Source organism: Bos indicus x Bos taurus, chromosome 12, assembly GCF_003369695.1.
Source record: "Bos indicus x Bos taurus breed Angus x Brahman F1 hybrid chromosome 12, Bos_hybrid_MaternalHap_v2.0, whole genome shotgun sequence".
NCBI lineage: Eukaryota > Metazoa > Chordata > Mammalia > Artiodactyla > Bovidae > Bos > Bos indicus x Bos taurus.
In genome coordinates this window covers 47,455,781-47,479,638 of record NC_040087.1, presented here as the reverse complement: position 1 = coordinate 47,479,638, position 23,858 = coordinate 47,455,781, and the positions used below count along the sequence as shown (strand labels likewise).

Genomic DNA, 23,858 nt, shown 5'->3' with positions numbered 1-23,858 from the left:
CTTGGCTGTGACAGCTTCTCAGTTTTCCCGTTTTCAAGACCTTAAGTTTTGACTACTGGTTGGATAGTTTGCAAAACGTCCCTCATACGGGATGTCTAAAGTCTTTCTCATGCTTACACAGGGCTTATGTGTTTTAGGAGGAAGACCACAGAGGCAAAGTCCCATTTTCATCACATCAAACCAAGAGTATATACTTCGAGAACATGACTTATCTGTTGACAAGGACCTTGATCACCAGCTGAGTGTTTGGCAGGTTTTTGTAACTGTAAAGTGACCCCCCTCCCTTCCCTCTTGGCTATATTGTACTCTTTGTAATAAAGTCACTTTATGCAGCCTGAACTTAAAGAGTAGAGAGTTACATTCTACCAGAGACTCGATCTACAAAAACTGGAGATCTTTTCAGATCTCTTTCCGATTTTTTCAATCATTTATATTAGCATGGACTCATGGGTCCGTGCTAATAAAAAAACAGGATTGGTTACAATTCAATCATGTTTTATACTGCTGCTCTGACATTCCTGCATCACTGTGGGAATTATGACTGCTTACAGTCTTACGCTGTAAGATACTCCAGGTTTATTTTGTACATCCACTTTCAAAATCAGCCATGTCTCCAAGGAGCCCCAGTTCTTTTCACTGGAGGTGACACTAGAAGCCAAGGTGTAGGCTCCCAGGTGTATCGTTACTAGTGGTTAAAATCAATTTTGTTCTTTTGACAAGGAAAAAAAGTTTAAAAACCTTATTCTTGTTTTACCTCTGACAATACAACTAGGATATACAAGGAATTCTCTGACAGTCCAGTGGTTAGAACTCAGCTCTTCAACTGCTGGGGCCTGGGTTCAATCCCTGGTCAGGCAACTAAGCTCCCACAAGCCAAGAGGCGCAACCAAAAAAAAATTTAAACTAGGATATACAAATTACCTCCAGTGTCTACGGTAATGATCTTGAAAACATAAAATCAGTAATGTATGTGTGTACTGACCAGAATAGGGGAAATCAACATTCATGGAGTATGCCTCCCTTTATACTTTTGATATTGTAAAAACAAATTCCTCTCTTCCATGTTAAACAAAGGTAGATACTGGTTCAAAGTGGGAATTACTTTATTAACTGTCTGCATTAAACAGACCCTTTTAAATAGTTACGAGAGAGCAATTTGCTCATTGTTTTTGCTATGGTAGGGGAAGAAGGCACAACATGAATCTTTTAGGCACTTTTTATTTTCAAAAAAAAAATTGTCGTTTATATATATAAACATTTCATTCTCTCAAAAAATTCTACAACTATACAGCTGTTTGCTCCATTATTTGCATAGGAAATGACCACAATACAAAAATAAGAGGGAAAAAGAAGCAAAACAGCAACCAATTTATGCTTTTCCTGTAAGTATGTTTCCACGTATAAACATTTTGAAGCCTCTTACAAAATATTTACACCATGTCATCTATGTACACGTTTTTAAGAGAAACTTTTCTAACAAACAAAACTATAATTTATCAAGTTATGAAAATTTTCTAAAAAAATTTACTATATTACCACAAAATAAATAAAGATAAACAATATTTTAAAAACAAAATTAAATTTTCATCTCAATTAAGACCCCTTTTGGCATTTTGCTTATTTATTCTGCCCTTTGGTTAACAGCATCAGTGTCACATTACTATTTTATATTGCATATATGTAGCACTTACTTCCTTAAGTTTTCAACATGTCATTTATAATTAAAGGCAGACACTGAGTCAGTGTTAACAATAGATTAACTAAACTGCACTGTAATTTAGGTAAAATTACTGTGTCTCACTGTATATTACATGCAAAGTCCACATAAATTGGCATTTAACCAATTGTACTGCACAAGCAAACATCTCAGTATATGAAAACTGAATCATAAATTCAACGTTTCCGTATATGAAAACTGCATCATAAATTCAACATTCCCAAGTGAAAACTACGTATATCCTTCTTTTCAAAAATGATACTGTTTAGCTTATTGTAAGATGTTTTAACTTTTGAATATTCTAACTATCTTTAAGCTCTTGAGTTCACAATTCATATAAAATGTAGCTTGTATTTAAAATAAACAATCCGATTTTAATCAGTGCATGAAATCTGCTTTTGAAGTTCATTTGAGTGATTTATTTCTACCTACCACAGAAATGAATTTGGTAAGGTTTTAAGAGGTATCTTACCACAAGTTCTAACTGTAAATGTATCCATGGTTATTTTCAAAAGAATTATTTATGATTTTTTTCCCCAAAAGAATCTTAGAAAACGTGTAATAAACTATAAAGCTGATTTGCATATTTACAAAATTTTGAATAGCAAATATAGGCAACTCATATAAAAAACAAAACAAAACAACACATTTGTTCAATGGCTATTTGTGAATTGCCAGGTATGCTGCGTATCTCTAGAGAATTATCTTGTATTGAAAAAAACTCTGATGTCAAGCAAAATCTTGACACACAATCCAGCTGTCTTCTTGTGCCCAACGGACTTGTTTGCTAAACACTGTCACATTAAATGGTGGTGCTTTGGGAAGAACACTGCAAGCACACCCTGCACGCCCAGCCCACGCTGAGATGGGGCTACCTGTCTGAGATGACGGCATCTGCCTGGGTCAAGCCAGCATATAGCAAGCATTCCAGATTCGGACAAGGACCAAACACTTTGGTATTAACACAATGTATTCCCTGTTTTCTCAAATATACAAAATATACATTTCCAGTTTTGTGTTTTCGTTTTCTTTTATATATATATAGAATTAATTGTGTGGTTTAAAATCTTGCCAAGTGAGCTGTGTGGGGCAGGCGGCGGAGGATGCACGGGCGGCAGCGCGGGCAGCTCAGTTCTGGTGCCTCTTCATGTGCAGCGCCAGGTGGTCGGAGCGCGAGAAGCTGCGGTTGCACACGCCGCACTGGAAGGGCTTGGCGCCGGTGTGCTTGCGGTAGTGGCGGGTCAGCTCGTCCGAGCGCGCGAACCGCCAGTCGCAGCCTTCCCACGTGCATTTGTACGGCTTCTCACCTGCGCAACAGACCAAAAGGGAGGTGAGCGGGCAGCTGGCAACCCTGGACAAGGCGGGTCGTGTTGTCTGCCAAGGGGCTTCTTTCAAACTCAGCCTCTACGGAGGAAGGTATGTGGATTCCTGATGAACTAGAAACTGCTCAGGGCATCTAGTGCAGAGAGTCACTGTTTTGCAGAATAGTCCTTAATTAAGTACTCTGTACTTTTGAAGAACGGAAAATGGAAATTTTACAGGGTGGGGGTGGGGGGGCGATAAATTAGGAGTTTGGGTTTAACCCATACACGAAACTATATACAAAATAGGTAACGAACAAGGATGTGCTGTATAGCACAGGGAACTGTACTCAATATTCTGCAATAACCTACATGGGACAAGAAGCTGAAAAAGAACAGATACATGTATAAGGGAATCACTTTGCTGTACACCTAAAACATGTGCTAAAACGAAATACTGCAAATCAACGGTACTTCCGTTTTTTTAAATTGTCTAAAAATTCTCTTTAAACAATTTTTAAAAATACATGTGCAGGATGAATCAGTGCTCATATTTTGATGAGCACTGAACTGTTCCTGCACATGTAAATCCATGAGATGACTAGATGAGCTGGAGTGGCTTTACTATTACTGTGCCAATGTAATTTCTATACCAACCAACCCCAACTGAATCAGAGCGGGACTAATGGCTCTAAGGTGGGCAAGGGAGGAAGAAATTCAGGAGCTACAAGAAGGAGCTGCTCACATCACCAACTTAATGGACCACAACTGAGACCCTTTACTGCAACAAAGTGGTCCTAAAAGTTTCTACACTAGCCACTGTGAAATGCCAGCACATAAGCCAGTTCACTTAACACATGGCTTTCCAAAATGGACTAGCTCTTTGAAATTCCCTTCAGTATGCATATATTCACATCTTCCCATTTTTCAGACTGAAGCAAAACTACTCAAGATTAAAGCTGAATGGTGTTAAAGTTTTATGCATTTGATATTTAACAATTTTACCAGATCAGGAAGTCTGGTACCAATAACTTAACTGTGGTGTCATGCACATTTAATTTCCCTTTGCAATGCACTGTACCAGAAAGACTATCAAAATCATTCCATCAATGACTTGTCAAATGCATATTATATGCCAGGGACTATCCTGATTGCTTAGGATAAAACAAAAATGCCTGAACTCATGGAACTTATATATGTAATATATAAAAGCCTCTAATTCAATCTTCCTATCTCTCTTCACTTAAATAGTGAATTGACATCTGAGCCACCGCCCTACCCCTCTATCTGAGCCACTCCCCCACCCCTCTGTAATCTGTATTCTTCTTAATGTTGTCTAAAGTTTGCTAGTTGCTGGTAACCTTTCAAAACTACTCCATATTGACAGCCCAAAAGGATTCTGCCCACAGTGACACACAAAGAAATTCCCAGGTTTGTCAAAGGCCTTTGCTGTTCCTCACCACAGACCAGCTTCTGACTTCATCTAATTGCCCCACATCATTGTACATTTTTGATATACAAACAAAATTAATGTCACCTTTTAAAAAAATATAACTTATGATCCCTTCTCCAGGATATCTTCCCAACCCAGGTCTGCTGCACTGCAAGAAGATTCTTTACCATCTAAGCCACCAGGAAAGCCCATACTATTTATAAGGCAGCCTTAATTCCCAGTTTTAGAATCAATTAATCCTATTTAAGATAGTGTATTCCTCTAAATAAACCCCCAGACCAAAGAATCTCTCACTAAGCAATCACTAGTAGTTCTTCTACTGATGCTTAACTTGGTTATAATTTTCTATGAATTTAAGATGAGAATTTGTGAGGTAAATTTGCATCTTCAAGTACTGCTGGCTTACTGGTGAGTTTTTTTTTAATTGAAGGATAATAGCTTTACAGAATTTTGCTGTTTTCTGTCAAACCTCAACATGAATCAGCCATAGGTGTACATATATCCCCTCCCTTTTGAACCTCCCTCCCATCTCCCTACCCATCCCACCCCTCCAGGCTGACACCAGAGCCCGTTTCAGTTTCCTGAGCCATGCAGCAAATTCCCGTTGGCTACCTATTTTACATATGGTAGTGTAAGTTTCCATCTTACTCTTTTCATACATCTTGCCCTCTCCTCCCCTCTCCCCATGTCCGTAAGTCTATTCTCTACGTCTGTTTCTCCATTGCTGCCCTGTAAATAAATTCTTTAGGACCATTTTTCTAGATTCCCTATCTATGCATTAGAATAGGGTATTTATCTTTCTCTTCCTGATTCCACTCTATATAACTGCTGAGTTTTATTTGAATAGCATTTGAATACTCTCAATAGCCAAACTTCTAAATTCTTTAAAATGTTTTCTTCTGCTGGAGAAAAGCCCACGTTGCTTTGAACACTGGTTACTTAGTACCACAGTGAAATTCAACTACCTTTCTCTGCCTGATTTAACAGGATCATATTCAGGAAGTTGTAAGATTATTCAGCTGAGGCCAAATTTTAAAAGACATTGTCCACATCAACCGAGATTTCCACAGTTTGTGGTTAATGTATTTTTGCTGTCCTGATAACCACTGTGACTCCATAAGGGTCACATAATTCATGACATGACTCCACAACAAAACCCCATAAGGACAAAGACAGAAGGCCCAGCGCAGCCCTCTGAATTTTGTACCAATTATTTCCCAGGGGGTTTCTCTTTCAACTCCTGGAGTGAGTATCCCTGAGCCACCCTTCCCTTCTCCCTCACTTCTGGTTCCAAACCAACACACAAATACTTTTTATGTTTTTAATTCCCTTTTTGGTTCCTATTGCTCCATTTTAAAAATGCACACCTCAACTTCCTGAAGTGTTTCTTTTCCCCCTGTTAGAATAAATTCAAAGAATTTAAGCTAATACACTTAAACCTTTTAAGTAACCAGAAATAAACCACTTTTCTTTTGCTTATATTCACGTATGTTTAATACACAGAAATGTCTTAATGCCAGTAGTAAATGTAGCTATCACTCTTGTTGATGTAAATCAAACAGAAAAAGGTTTTTTGCACACCCAGTGTTTGTTCTTGTTCCCTGTAAAAAATAAATCACCAAAACAAACGGGTTGGCTAAATACTTCACTGTCATTTAACGTGAAGAGAAAGTTATTTCTGATGTCTGAGGCAAGGGGAAAAAAAGTGCCTGATTTAAAAAGGAGTCATTCTAGTCTTTTGAATTGAATAATTAAATGGCAGGAGAACTGAATTTTCAAAGTTTATTTAAGAAACAAGGGACACTAGACTCTTTTTGTTCACTATTTTTATTGGCTAGGAAGCAATAAACTGCATCAGCATTTTTAAAAGTTTACTTTACTGATTGGTTGAAAAACGGTAGCCATGAAAGTTCCTAAAACAGTTGGGGTTTTGCTCTCAATTTATACGTATCTATAGAGTATTCAGCCAAGAATACTACCAGTTTCTGGATGTTAGTTATGGGGCCGGAGCTTTACCACAGAAGCAAGGACAACTGTTCCCCACTTGGGGCAGTTTGTACGGGATTTGTTCAAGTGTCAACACCGCTCAAGTAAAACATTGTAGAGGAAGCTGGTACCCAATTTCTGGCCAAATAAATAGCAGATTCAGGTCTTTCTTCCTCAGCCAGAAACACTATGCATAGTACTTCTGGGAAACCAAACTAACTTCCTTTAAGTTATTTCAACAGGATAGAGCTTTCAAAAGTTTAATTGGATTTTTACAGAATCTCCTTCCAATACCACCAATTTAAAATATTTAGTTAAGCTCTTTCAACATCAACTGTATTTTTAAGTTCTCATGCTGTGGTTAATGTGAAACTTTCCAAAGACAAGAAGAAAAAAAAGTGACAAATATGTACAGCACAAAAAACAAGCTTCAGCTTTATCTCAAAGTGTAAACTTTCTCATCATCTTATAAAATTACCAGGACTCTTTTACTAGAAATCCTTAATCCTTTTTTTAAAAGAACAATGGTTAAATATACATATTGTCCATACTGATGAAGTCAATTAATGTTAAGCAAAACCATTACCAGGAGAAGGAAGGAGCAAGCAGAAACAGATACTGAGCACGTTCTGACTCAGGTGCTCATATTTCATTTATCCTCAACAACAACTCCAAGAGTTAGAAGCAGAACAATGAGGTCATGTTGAGAAGCCTGGCCTGCCACTTTTCCTCAATGTCCCAGTTATACCCTCCACTGGCAAACACTGATACAGGCGCTATATGAATGATGTAAGGAATACACAGGTATTGTTCACATTTATTTAAAGATTCTAAAGCCGTTTGTCCAGGTTACTTAACGACTAGCCTAATGGACTCAAAGCAGGCCTTAAATCTCAAGACTGTCTGAAGCATAGGACACATCCCAGCTGAGCCAGCCCCCAAGGACACCCACACCCACCTTTCAGGACGTGTGGACTTCTAAGAGCTGTCCTGTGCTGGGACTGACAATCCCCAAATACCACCTAATGATGGCTCTCCTTTAACCCTAGGCTAAAGGAACCCTAGGCAAAAGGAGAAGGGGACGACAGAGGATGAGATGGTTGGATGGCATCACCGACTCAATGGACATGAGTTTGAGTAGGCTCTGGGAGTTGGTGATGGACAAGGAAGTCTGGCATGGTGCAGTCCATGGGCTCGCTAAGAGTCGGACACGACTGAGCAACTGAACTGAACTGAAAGGAACATCAATGAGTTAGCAGAACATGTTTGCTAAGAATCTGAAAAGACTTTAGTGATGAATTTAAAAATCAGCTATTTTTTTTTTCTGTTGAATAAATTAAAAAATGACTTATGAATCTACCACACTAGAATGGGAAGTTTCTCTGCTTGGCTGAACATGTTCAATAGATTCACACTAAGGCCTTTTCCTAGAACGTTCTACATAGATTCTTCTAACAAAAGAAAAGTATCATAGATGGAAAATTTATCTTATTTATTTTAGGTAATATTTTTGTTACAGCAAATTTATATATCTGGTTTCCTTCCTGATGCTAAAACTAAATCCAATCAATTATATTTGATAGAGGTCAAAAATCAGAATTAAAGTCAATGCTTAGGAAACGAGAGTAATATGTACTAACAATCACAACCTGTACCAGGTGACTTGCAAAATGCAACGAATAAGGCTTGGTCTCTGGCCTCAAATAGCTTAACATCCATATTCTATTCTGACTGGTAAAATGGAATAAATTATTTCAATAGTCAATAGTGCGTTAGTCACTCAGTCGTGTCTGACTCTTTTGTGACCCCATGGCTCCTCTGTTCGTGGAATTCTCCAGGCAAGAATACTGGAGTGGATTCCCCTTCGCTTCTCCAGGGGATGTTCCCAACCCAGGGATGGAACCTGGGTCTTCTGCATTGCAGGCAGATTCTTTACCATCTGAGCCACCAGGGAATCCCCCCTTAATTCTTAGAATTTGAGTCCTTGATGCACAAAATGAACTCTTATTTCAGGAGGAAAATATTTTCATGCAATTCAATAATCATCAGATCTTTTCCCATCACTAGAGACTTAAGGAATTTAGATTCTAAAACAGTATGCTGCTGCTGCTAAGTCGCTTCAGTCGTGTCCGACTCTGTGCGACCCCATAGACGGCAGCCCACCAGGCTCCCCCGTCCCTGGGATTCTCCAGGCAAGAACACTGGAGTGGGTTGCCATTTCCTTCTCCATTGCGTGAAAGTGAAAAGTGAAAGTGAAATCGCTCAGTCATGTCCAACTCTACGTGTCCCCATGAATTGCAGCCTACCAGGTTCCTCCATCCATGGGATTTTCCAGGCAAAAGTACTGGAGTGGGTTACCATTGCCTTCTCCGTCTAAAACAGTATACATTCTAATAAAAGGTTTTAAAAAAAGAGAAGCATTAATACCAAGATTAAAGAAACTCATAGGGAAATATTAGATGTCTTTAAAAGCACATAAAGTAAGGTGATTTTGATTTGGCTCATTAGTTCATATTTTTATATATCTATATCAGTAATTTTCTATTAAAATTTTTTACTAAAGGTCACTGCAGTACATCTCCTATACTTGGCAACAAAAGGGCAGGCATTTCATTTCAAAGATTTTTATTGCTAGTATTTGCAAATGTACCTAATGTACATCCTGGGCTTCCCTGGTGGCTGAGATGGTAAAGAACCTGCCTGCAATTCGGGAGATCTGGATTTGATCCCTGGGTTGGGAAGATCCCCAGGAGAAGGGAATGGCAACCCACTCCAGTATTCTTGCCTGGAGAATTTCACGGACAGAGGCGCCTGGCAGGCTAGAGCCATGGGGTCGAAAAGAGCTGGACGTGACTGAGTGACTTTCACTTCACTTCACCTAATGTTTGATAAATGATTGATCTGTACTGGCACAGATACTGCTGAATGAAGGCTTCAAACAACTGTATTCTGCCTCCTTAACTAGCCATGAAAGTTCCTCAAACACAGAGACTGTCTTCTATTGCCACACCTCCTTAACATCCATATTCTATTCTGACTGTTAAAGTGGAATAAATTATTTCAATAGTCAATAGTGCGTTAGTCACTCAGTCATGTCTGACTCTTTTGTGACCCCATGACTCCCCTGGTCATGGAATTCTCCAGGCAAGAATACTGAAGTGGATTCCCCTTCCCTTCTCCAGGGGATGTTCCCAACCCAGGGGATGTTCCCAACCCTCCTCAGGCACCTTTGGTTAATCACAGTGTGTCCTGAGGCTGACCACCTTGGGAATTTTCACTCATGAAAAGGCGGGAAGGTAAAAGAGACGGGGAGGCATCTAGTGTAAGGCTACCATACTGTGTCTTTTTTTTTTTTTTTTACCATGGCCTCACCTGCAGCAGGGTTTTGCCTGGTTCCTTCTGCCAAGGACCACTGAGTGTTATCTGACTAAATGTGCATTTAGACAAGGACCGTACTTTTAAACTCTTCAGAAGGACATGTTCCGAATCAGTTTATTGTCCATCCTGAAGTTGTACAAGGGTAAATCAACTCTACATAAACAAGTTTTCTTTTCCAGAACTGGACTGGATTTGAGGAAAAACAAGGAACTGTGGAGCCCCTTGTGCTGGTCAAAGACACACAGAACAGGGGTGGGCATGCCACCCAAGGTGGCAGTCTCTACCCCAGCAGGACCAATCTCTAGGCACCTAAGCACCTCCGCCACTTCTCCTAAGTGTCAGTTGCTCAGTTGTGTCTGACTCTTTTCGACCCTGGACTGGAGCCCGCCAGGCTCCTCTGTCCAGGGAGTTCTCCAGGCAAGAACACTGGAGCAGGCAGCCACTCCTTTCTCCAGAGGATCTTCTCAACCCAGGGATCCAACCAGGGTCTCCCGCATTGCAGGCAGATTCTTTACCATCTGAGCCCCAGGGGTTCTGGACAAAAACATCCTCTATCACTGACAGTGTTAATGAAATACCAGTTCCTGAGTCTCCTGACACAAATATGACATTCAGATTCACTTTCTTGTAATAAGAACCCAAAGTAAAATTTTTAAAGAGTAAAGTCTCGGTGAAATATTTTACCTTTTTTAACCAAAAGGTAAACCAAAGGTAAACCAAATATTTTACCTTTTTTAACCAAAATAGAAAAATTCTATATTTTCATTTTTCTAGTACTGAATGAGTCCTAATTATCCTTTCCTTAAATTTGCACTTAACATGGTTATCTTGACCTGGAGATTCTTCCCAGCTCTAAACAGTGTGCATTTATAAAGTAGTCACAGGTATATTCTTCTGCCAGGATGTTTTTTAATGAAAGTTACCTATGGGGCACTTCTAAAACAGCAACTCACCTTAATCGGAGTTGTAAGAGATTCTTGGATATAAATAATACAGGCTGACAGAATAGGAATGCTGCTACAGAGATACTTGCTAAACTAGGACATTACTTTGTTTCTAATCTTTCACCTGAAAAGATGTAGGTCATCAAGTAAACAGCTACTACATTCTATAAAACTAAAAATATCTGCCAAAGTAAAAACCTTTGGTGATTAAAATATTTTACTTTTAAAAACATTACCGTCCTCACTATCTTCACAGCTAATTGTTTCTATCTCGACTTCAGCAATTCTATTTAGTCCATTTACGAACTATCTTCTCCCACTAATCTACAAAAACAGGGAAGAAGAGATTCTCTTTGGATTCTTGAAAAATCAAAAATGTCTGCTTAATCAAATTATACTTATTAACCTTCCATATGCTTTATCATCTCAAAACAATGTTTAATCAATTTCCTATGTAAATGTTTTTCAGATGAAAGAGCAAGTCCCAGAAGCAAAGTTAAACCTTTCCCGTGAGTCATTAAAAAGAAATTGTTTCTAAGCTTCTATGCTCATAAATACCTTTCCAGGCATCTAAATGAGTGCCTCTCTTATAGCTACTTTTTTTTTTAATGTTAACTTGAACTTCTCAATATAGAAAAATAAATTTCAAAGCTGCAAACAAAAATAATTTAAGAATGTCTAACTGGTAACACGTAACAGGCTAAATGGGATACTTTTCCCTGCAGTTTTCAAATATAAACTCAAAAATATCAGTTGAGTACTAATTTCATCCTGCAAAATTTTTTCACCCCTACCAACATTGATCTCTAGACACAAACTGCATGATCTCCACTAAGGCTATATACGTATATATGGAGACATATGTGTATGCACACACATATATAAAATCTTATTCTGATTTTAATTCTAAATCATTTTTTAAGGAAATTAATTCCTTTCTATATTTTTAAAAATGTTTTACCACTTCCCACAGTTCCACAAAAAAAGGAATAATTCATGTTCAGAACATTTTGAATGTTTTCTATTTGTGGGGAAGTGCTGCAAATGAAAATACCTTTATTATCAACATGGCCAGTATTTTAAAACAAAAATCTATACCTAAGACATCCAATGGATAGTAAGTGTAGAGCAAGGAACTAAATAGGAATTTATACCTAGGGATTTTTTAGTACACAAACTGAAACTAAAATCAACTGAGTAACAAATCTCTAGCAGAGATTATGTATTTTGAAGTACACACAGTACCATCTTAATATAAATGTCATTAGAAAAGTGTTCTACACAGGAAGTGAGGCAGCAGGTGGGAATTTACCCCTTTACAAGTAGTCTTGGGTTAGAAATCTTTCCAAGGCTTACTGCGAAATTCTTTCTTAAACAAGGAATCCCGAATACAGCTGTGAGATTCTAACAGGACAGTGCTTCACCCACGGTCCACTTGGTGTTATGTTATTTGTATGTTTCCATTTTCTTTTTTGGGGGTGTTTCCAACTGTCCTTCTCTTGTCAATCAGCGGCAGTCATTCTGGGATCATGTAGTCCACATGTAGCAACCTGGGCACAGAGTCTGGATCTAATGGCTACTGACGCCCAGTGTGTGTGCTGCTCAGACTATGAACAACTGCTCACTTTCTGCCCTGCTCCAGATAGCTGCCAAATGACCATAAAACCTTACCATACCCTCTTTCCCCAACTGCTTTACCATATACTCCAGGGCTAAGTGCACAGCCACACATGTGACTAAAACTACTCAGATTTCAAACATCGGTATTCAGAGTGCACTGTTTGCTTTTTCAGAACTCTTTCTTTAGAAAGTAAGTACTTTTTACTAAAGTGTAAACAATTTTCAAAGAAGTTTCCACACTCAATGTAAAAGCAGCATTTCAACTCATGGGACTCAGGCATACCAAGAAACTAGCATCAGTTTCTTGCCAATGTGCTTTTTAAAATGCTGTTAAAAGGACAAGTATTTTTATTTGGAAATATATACTTTGTGACACTGTTGCCTAAGGAGCCATACTTATTTCTAATCAGAGGTGCTATATATATATACATACACACACACACACGTACACACACATATGCTAGAAGTAACACACGAACACTTCCACACAGGTAATAAGGATACCCCTATAGGCCAGTAAGTATGCTATCACATGTCAAGACACAGCATGCTTTTTACAACTTTTCCCCTAGAACAGAGGCAACATCAATTTCAGGTATTTTGTCTAACTATATAGAGCTTTGTATTACTTTTGTATATTCTTTCTGAATAAAGAAATCAAAATGTATAAACCTAGAAAACCTTGAATGCTATGAGACTTCCAACTGCTATTTTCTACCCTTTCATCTCGAATTTTTTAAAAAAACGTCGTTTGAGAAAGACTATGTCCTTATGTTCGGTTTATAAGTCAAGAAGCATTTGCAATCTAAAAATCCAGAATAAGCAATTAAACAGAACTCAGGCGTAGGTTGTTTCAATTGCTTAAACCATTTTAAAAACATAAGGTAACCTGACATTTTAAAGCAATTAAAATTATTTTCTAAAGAAGTCCTAGGGTCCTGCACATTCTGCCTAAAGTGGCAATCATTAAAAAATTTTTATATCAAAAATACAATATCAACATTCCCATATAAATTTTTAAAGTCCTCTAACAAAAAAAGCTAATTACATTGACAGAAGGTATTTAGAAATACCTGGGCCTTTAAAGGAAGAAGAAAAAAAAATACTTCACTAGCTTCAGATACATTCATTAAAAAACGACAGGGTGGGGAGGATGCAATGAGAGCGCACAGGTAATTTTCAAAGGCATTGTGTAGAAACTAAAAATGAGGAGAAAACAACCTCAATGCTCTATGATTACCCAAGAACGGGTTTAGCCAGATGAACAAGTCTGCCACAAACCCTCCTCGAGGCATCTGAAAGGCTATCAAACAAAACTTTATTAAACTGGATTACGGGGTCTCACTCATCAGATGTCAATGGACACACATTTATGATCGGGTGGAAAAGTCGATACATGGGATTCAAACTAGGCCTACATCTTCTTTTTAGTTGGTTTTTATCTTTTTCAGTATAAGCATCGTTAAGACAACCCACTATTAAATTTCCCTGCCAGCAGGTCAAGTTCCAGAATCCCAGGTATAAGCATTCTGAGCACTAAACCCTGCCAGGGGTTGCAAGGCCATTTAGATATGCCCTGACTACATCCCGGCAATAAGCAGTTGATTGCATCAATATATGGAATCAGGTTCCTCTTTATTAGGAGACTTTAACCTCAGGAGAAACATTGTTTCCTCCTTCCTATCTCCCATTTCAAGGACTTTCAAAGGAGAAAAAAAACAGCTCAAAAGTTCTGAAGTTATTTCCTCTTCTCCTTAATCATAGTTCAGGTAAAAATCCATTTTCAATGTTTCTTCCTAAATATATAATGTATATCCTATAAAAGGATAGTTTAGTATTTCTATAGAGACTGTTTTCATGGTCTTGTCATTTGTATGCTGAAAACTTCAGATTGAGTTTACATGCTTAATGGGTGTTTGTTTAAGTATAAATATAACTTCTACTTTGGGATTAGGAGATAGCCTTTTGTCTCTACCTAAAAACTTCAAGTTGAAACAACCCACTGCTTTCACTGATAAATGCAGGAGATGTCTTTTCTTTAAAAGCAATTTCTCAGAAAGCCCTGGAATCTACCACATTGTCGCCAACACTATTTAGATTTTAAGTAGTATTTATCACTGGGATATCAAGCAATACTTCCCAATGCGCATATGAAATGTCTGCAGCCATGTTCCTCTTTGAGCTCTATCTCAGCACTGACCTTTGTTCAAAGGCTTTTACTTTTTAATGCAGCAGTTAGAGATAACTACTTCATTTATCAAAACTCAATTTCCATAGTAACATCTAGCCTGGGGAGATTCAAGTCCTCACACTAATCCAGCAGCCCATTCAAAGGAACTGTTGAATACTTTGGTTTCCATAGCAATGATGGAATAAAACATTTTGCTAGGTCATTGCTTTTATTAGCAAACTTATTCTCTGAACTTTAGGTTAAAGCTGCATTTACGGAGAGGAAAAAAACACAATCACTTTGTATAGGTTCTTTCCTTTAGGCCTATCTTTTTAAGAAAATCACTAATGGTAACCACCCATAGTTTTAAAAATACTTTGGGTATTTGGAGATTTTTACAGCTTGCCACCACCTAATTTCGTCCTCAAATAAGTTCTGATATAAAGTTTTGAAATTAAAAAGCATTTTAAAATGAGTGTATAGATCTGACAAAGTTTTTATAAAATTATAGGGCTAAACATTTTAAACACAGATGAGATATTAGCTGGAATAAAGTCTCTCCAATGTATAATATGGACTGGGGTAGAATGTAAAATAGCTTTCAAACCATGACCCTAGTTTTGCCTGATTTTAGTATTTTTCAATTTCCAGCCCACCTTTTACCAGCAGGGAAAACATGCTAAACACAGATATTTTAGGCTCAAGGTGAAATTAAGATAATTTATTAAGCAATTACGCTTTACCTGCTAAATGGAAAAGGCTTTAGTGTTTGATGTAGTTTTATAGAAGCCAACTGATTTGTTACGGAGGGAGAAAATGAGTTACATTTTTTTCCTTCAAGATAGGAATAGCAGTGCCATTAAAGTTTTAAAATCCATTAGTAAACATTGTTGTTTATGTTTGGGAGCAATTAATTCTATGTGAGGTGACAGGGCAAGGCCTTAATGAGGGAACATCAGCCTTCCTGGAACCAAACTTTTTTCACTGAACTGAATTTTGAGCCAAGCCAGTGCTGAAAAAGGTAAGCCATTAAAAAATAAAAGTTGACAGAAGAAAGAAGAGATCAAACATGTGCTGGCTTTTAAAAGGATGAATACCACTTATACTATTTACACAACTCACAGAATTAACAAGAAAATTACATACCAGTATGAGTCCTCAGGTGAGCTTTTAAATGAGAAGACTTTGTATAAACTTTTGTGCAGCCTGAAACAAAGGAGAAGAAGAACAGCGTGTCATTCTGGAGATCCTTTTGAAATCTTTACATCTGATGATTCAGTGTTTAAAATCGGGCTTTAAAGATGAAATCTCTCATGCAAGGAGATATTTGAAGCTTCAGTTTTAAGAGATGTTTTAAAGCATACTCCCCTATTACCTGATTAAAGGTATAAAGTGATTTGCTTTATGTTTCACTTTAGCAGAAAGAGAGCAGACAATCAAGCCAAACTACAAATGGGAAATCTATGTTTATACCAGTAGGTGCTTTACACTAGTAACACATACCTCAGTGATTTAAAAAATTTTAATGGCTCTAGAGCTGACGATGTTAAACCATTATCCAAGATGACTGCAATTTTCTGTACTCCCACATTTCTTGTTTTTTCATTTAGTATGTCATGTCATATCATGTACCACAGTCAATAAATTATACCCTGTATTAATCATAAACTAGCTTATGCCAGCAAGTTCCAGATATATTTATCACAGTCATCAATTTATATTTTGGACCACATATCTCATTCAAGAAAGAGCATATGCTCACATGCTATCAGAACCAACCTTGAAATCTATTCTATAGATGGTCTTGTCTTGCACCAACCCACTCTTCATTGCCACCCCTTCTTTTCCCCTATGTTACTTAAGTAATTCCTTTCCAGGTTACTTCATTTAGAATTAAGAACTCCAATTTAGATTGCTACAGTAACAACGTAAGTGTAGCAAGACTCTCACGTATTTAACATTAAAAAGAAGAGAGTCCAGTAACTTTTTTTCCCCATAATATTCCAAATTTTTTTTTTTTACTATATCAAATAAGCACAAAGTAACTAAACAGTTACTTGGGTAAGGCACTGGAGACTGGGATGCGACAAGAGCAGAGCAGGTGAATTTTTTTAAATGTCAACCACTCCTCTCCCATGTACAGCTGGAATGTGAGGTGGAAAATGGCACACATGAACACACTAAACACACACAGATTCTTCAACCAGGCAGGATCACATACCTGGGTAATCGCAGTAGTGGATGCGCCGTTTCTCCAAATCGGGGTTACTCCTTCTATTGTATCTGACAGGCTGGATGTTTTGCGAAGTAACTGGCAGGGTGGCAGGTAAATTTGGATTATGAATTGCCAGTTTAGAAGCAATGGTAGCAGCATAGGATGGAGGTGGGGTTAAATTCTGAAGCATCTCTGCTTGTCTATCTGGACTTCCAGGCTCTGAGCTTGGTGGTGACGGGGGGAAGTAAGTGGCCTGCTGGGGAAGAAACTGACTTGGCATGGTGTATGTGCAAGGGGGCATGCTCTGGAATTGCTTCATGGCGGTCGGCGGGACGGCGGAGGTGTGAGTGTTAAGGCCTGCCATGGCGGCCGACATTGAAACGTTAAGAGTGTCCATTACTGCTGTCTGGTTGGTAGAACTGGGCATATCTAGATCCGGTGTATTCAGGAGCTGGTACAGATGGCCCTGCTGGGGAGGGACAGAAAGATGAAGGTCTGGTGTAGGAAGTTCTTGTTTGATGAAAATATTGTTCACCTCTGGAGCTGCGGTCTGGTGGGAGCTGAATATGCTGGTGAACTCAGGGAGGGCCTGGGTTGGGGCCGGAGGAGGGGCTGTCGTCTCACTCTGGTGGCTGAAAATGGTAACAGGTTCTGTCTTGATGTGTGTTACACACGGTCTCTGGGATTTGTAGAGGCCAGTTCTCAGGTGAGTGATGTCAGGGAGGAAGACGTTCATGTTGATACTGTAAGGTAACCCTTCACTGTCAGTGAAGAACTGGTCTACGACTGAGGCACTGTCTCGTCTATACTTTTTATGTTCTGGAATTATAGAAACTGGAGGAAGCTGAGGTGTCAGGTACTTCTCCATTTCACATCTTGTCTAAAAAAGAAGAGATAGAAATATGTATAATCCGCCCAATTCATCATCTCGGGAAGAACAAACTGCTTACTAAAAATTCCCAACAATTCTATGAAAAGTACCAAGGCAAACTCCTCTAAGTGTTGCTTATACACCTATCAGGTTTGTCAACTGTGTAACAAATGGGTCACCAAAAACCTTACGAAAATGTGTGTAACAAGTGTTTGGTAGAATCGCACCCAGTCAACCCCAGACAAAAACTGAAAGAGACAAATCAAGAAGAAAAAGGAAGCAAAGAGAAAAAATATTCCTTTCTGATGCAATAATAAAGTATATTTTATCATCACTCATATATAAGCAGGATTCTCTGCTCCATTACAACTGAAAATACAGTATTGTAATAAGGCCAAATTATCTCTATCTTATTCATGTCATATAGGTAAATCCAGTGGTTGAAAAGGGAAAAAAAACCTCAGTAAACCTTTATGGTTAAGGTTAATATTGCAAAATTTCTCTCTTTTTTTTTGCTTGGGTAGATATTGCTGAAATAGCTAATATAAAACATATTCTTTGGCTATTTAAGTGCCTTTTCCAGTTTACAGTTCAATGGAAACTTAAATACTATGTTTTGAGCAAAACATACTATCCACTGAGAGAACCAACCAACTTCTCCACCAGTTTGATCTAAATGTTGATTTTAATCAGCAGATTCTGTAATTGGTTAATATGATAATGAAATGTTCCTATTCATATCCCTATCTAAAACAGATCTTTAATTACCTAGGGGAAAACCATTCCTTTGGTAGAGTGGTGCTAAAGGGCCGTGGGTGGAGAGGCTGCTAGTAGCCAGCACAGTCATCAGCCAAACATTTACCGTGTCCTTCTCAGTGGGCCAATGCTACATTCCCCCTCACTCTGTAAAAAGCTCAGTCATCCCTTATCCTCCTGCGTCTTCTAAGCAGCAAACTGACAAATGCCCACATGGTTTTAAAATGGTGATTTTTCTTTAGGACATAATCTAGCTTGTAATTGGTCTCTTCAGTCTTCTGTAACTATCATCTTTCCTAGTATAACACAAACTTCTAAAATTTTTAGCACTGAAAGGAAATTTCAACAGAAATACATACAAAACAACACCCCCAAGTAGATGCTCACAGAATTATTAACCGTGGCATTTTAAGAAGTGAATAACATTCTTTTTTTTTTTTTTGGCTACTACTTAATTTCAGCTATCAGACCCCGAATCATTTTGTGTGGATACATATTCGGGTTTCCCGCAAAGATACGATTTAAAAATAAAACCGCGCTGGTCTTGTGAGTCACATCTCTGACAAATGCCGCTGCCCTTGCACAGCACGGTGACACTCGCAGACCCCCGGAGCAGGAGCTGGGTATAGCGAATACACAGTATACCAAGGGGGTATTAAATGAGGCGTCTTGAAATAAACCGAACTAAACCCTTTCGTGCGCTTTGCTCCCATGGTGGTTAGTGGTTTCTGATTTTAGCTCTTCCAGCTGTTTGCATGTGGGTATGTTTCCAATTTTTTTTTTTTTTTTTCCCTGGGACAGGCTAAAAGTCCCGGGAAGTTTTTTCTGGGCTATATGACTCCCTGCGTGGGCGAAAGAAACAGGCGGTTGCTCTAATTCGGCTGCCGGGCAAGTGTAAAAGCCAACTGCCAGCTTTCAACGCGGCTCCGGGAGGAAATTTACGCGCAGATGAAGAAAACAACACCTCCCGGTCCTTCTTTTTTTCCTTTCTTTTCTAAGGAAAAATAAGCGCTCCAACACCACCTTAGATTTTCTAACTCCCGTTGTCCAAAGGAGCCCTACGATCGCGTCTAAAGCAGGTTGCACCAAGCGATATTAAATTAGCACCCCGAGGGGCCTCCCTCCAACACACCCCCCCCCCCATTTGCGTTCCCACTGAATCCGGGACGCCGTGGGTCGGGACAGCGGGTGACCTCTAAGGCCAGGGCAGCGGGAGGCCGCGGATTTAGGAGACACATGGAATTGAGGTCCGGCGTGAGGAACGAGCTTTCATCCCCCAAATGGTAGAAAAACAATTAAGGTGCGCGTGAGCACCAGTTCCCTGCTGAACCTTTCCCGGACAGAGCAGCCAGGGAAGACTCCCCATAGACCGGGTGCCCCCACCAGGCCAGGAGGGCAGGGCGGGGCTGCCCCCCAACCCTGGGCCGCGGTGCGCCCCGACGCGCGCCCCAGCCTGGAGCGGCCCCTGTCGCCCGCGCGCCGCAGCGGCGGGACACGCCCGAGGCCCGGGAGGGAGGCGGAGGGAGGGGAGCGGCTCTTCCTACCTGGACCAGCTCCTCGGCGGGCAGCCGCGGGCCCGCGGCGGGCGGCGGCGCCGGCTGCGGCGGCGCGGGCTGCGCCTGCGGGTGGTGGTGCGGGTGCTTCAGCTCTTCGCCGGAGAAGAGCGCCGCGTCGCGGGCCGGGTTCGCGGCGCCCAGCACGGGCTTGAGCTGCGCGAACACGGGCTCGTCCTGCGGGGCCGGCGGCTGGGGCACGGGTCCCAGGCGGGCGCTCATGGTCAGCACCCGCGTAGCCATGGGCACTCGGGGGTGGGGAGGGCGGTTCCGGGCGCGGGGCGCGAGTCGAGCGCGCTTCCCACCTCGCCCACGCTGTTCGGGTCGGCGAGCTTGGCTCCGGACGGACCCCTCAGCTCACAAGCAGGCGCGGTTTTCAAAGGCGCGCAAGAAAAGCCAAACTCTTCCGCTCCGCCACGCGTAAACGCCGACGTCCACCCGGCGACCACTTTCTCCCGCCCCGCCCCACCGCGCTCCCTAGCTCCCCGGAGTCCGCTCCCGCCACTGCCTGTCTCCGCGAGCGAGCTGCTAGCGCGCGTACCTGCCCCGCGACTACTGACACTTGACGCCCGCCTCTATTTTACCCAACTCCGGGGAGGCGGGGCCAGCCGGCCAGACTGGCAGCGCTCCGACAAATCTCGGGGCCCCGAAGCTGGCCGGGCCTGAGCGGCTAGCCTATGAAAAGGGAGAAGCTCGGCTCAGAGCCCCGCCTCCGCCAGGCGGACCGCACCCCTTTCGGGCCACGAGCTTCGCGCGCAGGGCGGCCGCGCAGTTTGTACACAACCTCTCTGACAGATTGGGCTGGCGGAGACGGGGGCGGAGGGAAAACGAGAAGCGAGTGGAATCTGGGGAAGAGAGGGAATTCGGGTGGAGACGTGGAGGGAGATCTCTTCGGACTGTTCTCTGCCAGGATTAACGAGAAAAAGAGTTTTGCACGCCTTAGGTGTTGTGCAAGGACCTGAAACTCGCAAGTTGAAACCTAGAAGGCAGCTAGGTGGGGGCGCTAAGGTTTTGGAGAGTTTTGTTTAATGAGCATGTATTTTTAAAAATACAAAATGTACTTTTCTTTAGCGCAAAACTAGGGGCGGTGTGATAAACATTTAAAAACAGCTCTTGTCTCTGTGTATCTTTAGCAGTGAATAAATCCCTTTAGCAAAGCAAATTTGGAATGTCCTGAATAAAAGGTTTAATGGCAGGTATTTTTTTTTAAGTCCTGGCATAAAAGCTTGTTTTTTTCCCTTGCAGTATTTAAATGGGTAGGAGAAGTTTTCACACACATTTCAACCTCGTATCTGGTATGGAGAAGAGAGAGATGGGACACATGAATTTTGAAGTTTTTAATATTTACACTGTTGACTCTAGCCAAAGCATGCAATCTAATTTAAGCACCAACGATTTAATGAAATGTATTTAAATAGACATTACATATTTGACTTATTTTTGCTATCACTGTGTGTTCAAAAAGTGGAGTTTAATGTTTGCAAAACAGAAACGTAGCACATTTACCTTACACCGTGGCACCTACTTCTACGAAAAGACAACCAAAGAAAGTCACAAACGTTAGACATGCAGCAGCTCTGAAAACTGGGAATCCAAACTTATCGGAAAGTAAGACCGAAAATATATCACTGTCCATTTACTGTGTTATAGGGGGAAGGTGAATTTTGCCAGCAATCACCTAAGGAACACTTTCCTTAATCCTTAATATTCTTAAACATGATTTTTATCTGGCGTTTTGGGAAGCCATAACACTACACTGCAATAAAAATGCCTGGAATATTACTACGTATGTACATATGTTGACAGCATACTATATACCATTAGACATTTTTACATCTACATCATCACTTCACCGTAAAGCAGCTTTTCCAAAAAAAAAAGTGTTCTTAGGAAAATGTTCTCCTCAAGGAGTGAATCTATCAAAAGATGTGGACCTCTTAAGTGTGTAGATTTAAAAAATTAATATACACAAAATGTTATAGGTGTTTATTATTAGAAAACAAAATTATGCTGTAAAATATGTTTTCTCCTTTTCATTCTGTTCTTATTAATGATTCATTTTTATAGCTGTGACCACTGTTTTCAGAGAATGGTTGATGACTACTTTCATGCTACCAAAGGATTATTTAATGTGTTTTGGCAAATTTTTTCCAAGCAAACAATCCCACACTATCCACCTTCATCTTTAAAAAGTTGCCCTGGGGGAAAAAAGAAAAAAACTTGCACTGATTTTCTCTAATACTGAATCCAATTAGGTAATTAAATAATTTAGAAACAGATTATAGAATTGTTATGGGATTTAATATAACTTAAAAAAAATTGAACCTTAAAAGATTTTTAGTGGTTAATGCTACTAACATGATCGAATCTGTGTCATATAGATAACGCTTAATAGAACTTTTATATTCTTTTTAACTTTAAATCTAACTTAAATTTAATATAAGTTAGCATCTATTTATATTTTAATTTGTTTTTAAGCCTATCTAGACCTTTCCTTTTATCTCTCTCTGTTGTTCTTGTTTTTTACCAGAGTGTCAGTGGCCTATTATTTCAACCTAAGCTTTCACTGCAATAAAATCCAGTTATTTTACTGGAAATGTTTCTATATTTCACACCATTTTTTGACATATTTTCATTTACAAAAGTGTTTCCAATGGGGAAAAAAAAAGCCTATTTGATAAACTTTTAATACAATATATTTATAGTCCTTTAAATTTTTTTCTTATTTCCAATTTTCTTAATGAATATAGATATGAACCTAGCTATGGTTGGGTTCAAAACATATTTATAACAGAAAAGCTGAATACAGTCTTTTTTGCTCAAACACAGTAACATTTATTTAAATTTCATCTCTGACAGAAGGATTCATGAAATAGGGCTGCCACTTTTAAGTAATGGTTTCTCTGAAATACCCAGCTCTGTAAGCTCACAGAAAATAACTAGCTTAGCACTGTACAATAGTACGGAAATTGGAAAGTAATCTTTTCAGAGACATTTGCTATGCGGTTCTGAACGTATAAAAGACATGTTCAACCAAGCTTACTTGCTGTTGCTGTGAACACAAATTATCCAGCAGCAAACCTGCTTCTTCGACTTAACCAAAAGGGTTAAAACTTGATAAATATTTTTCAAATGTTTCAGGTTCTCCATTGGCGTGAAGCCAGACAGTGTGAATGGACAGATCCTCAATTACTTTGAACTTTCTAGTTCTTTGCATTCTTTCCTGCTTAGTAGTGCTGTACCATTAGGGAAGATAGGAGAAAACAAAAAACAAATGTCAGGTTTCAAAAATCAATTAGTGGCCTGGCAGCGGTGGTTAACTGAACTGTTCCAAAACAGAGAATTCAGAGGGAAAGAAAGAGAAAAAGTTGAGTCGTCAAGTTAGGTAGGAGGGTAAGCATAGAAGCAGCGTGCATGCTTCAGTCCTTAGTCACTGGGCAACACAGATTTAGTCTTAGAATAAACCCTAAGTGTCACTATCTTTACGGGAATAAATATGCCTGAATGTGTGGGGGTTGCGCAGGCAGTCAGCCATGGGGGAGGGGGGGATTTGAAGGAGGCAGTGGGGGAAAAAACGGATAAATAGCTTCTGAATGATGAGATGAAAGAAATATGAAACTATCACTAGGGTAGTGTTCATAGGAAGACACGGCAAAAGAAATATCTGTATTCAGTAGTTTGGCCAAAACCTCAGGGAGAACTTGAAATTAAAGGATCTTATTTTTGACAACACTTTATTCACTTTGGAAACTTGATAGAATATTGCATTTCGGTAAAATGAGTGAAATTTCTGAGTGATACTGAGCGTGACACTGATACTGAGCATGATACAGAAAAAGCATGACAGTGAATAAAAAAAATGTTTTTTTTTGGTAAGGGAGTAAATTCTCCTCT

The 23,858-nt window shown here is 39.8% G+C and overlaps 1 protein-coding gene across 1 annotated transcript; it reads right to left on the bottom strand.

The window, feature by feature from the left end:
- Positions 1-1,202: 1,202 nt before the first annotated feature.
- KLF5 (Kruppel like factor 5) lies at positions 1,203-20,513 on the bottom strand. Its single transcript, XM_027557678.1, has 4 exons — positions 19,956-20,513; positions 16,791-17,664; positions 15,716-15,775; positions 1,203-3,024 (listed from the first exon to the last, which is right to left on the bottom strand). The coding sequence occupies exons 1-4, from the start codon at positions 20,205-20,207 to the stop codon at positions 2,846-2,848; spliced, it is 1,365 nt and encodes a 454-aa protein (XP_027413479.1). The 5' UTR covers positions 20,208-20,513; the 3' UTR covers positions 1,203-2,845.
- Positions 20,514-23,858: the final 3,345 nt, after the last annotated feature.

Excerpts from the sequence above, each read along its gene's own strand:
- KLF5 (XM_027557678.1), bottom strand. The coding sequence starts at position 20,207 with ATGGCTACGCGGGTGCTGACCATGAGCGCCCGCCTGGGACCCGTGCCC. Across the intron at positions 17,665-19,955 it reads CCGCCGAGGAGCTGGTCCAG|ACAAGATGTGAAATGGAGAA; the intron begins GTAGGAAGAGCC and ends CTTCTTTTTTAG. Across the intron at positions 3,025-15,715 it reads TCACCTGAGGACTCATACTG|GTGAGAAGCCGTACAAATGC; the intron begins GTATGTAATTTT and ends TCTGTTGCGCAG.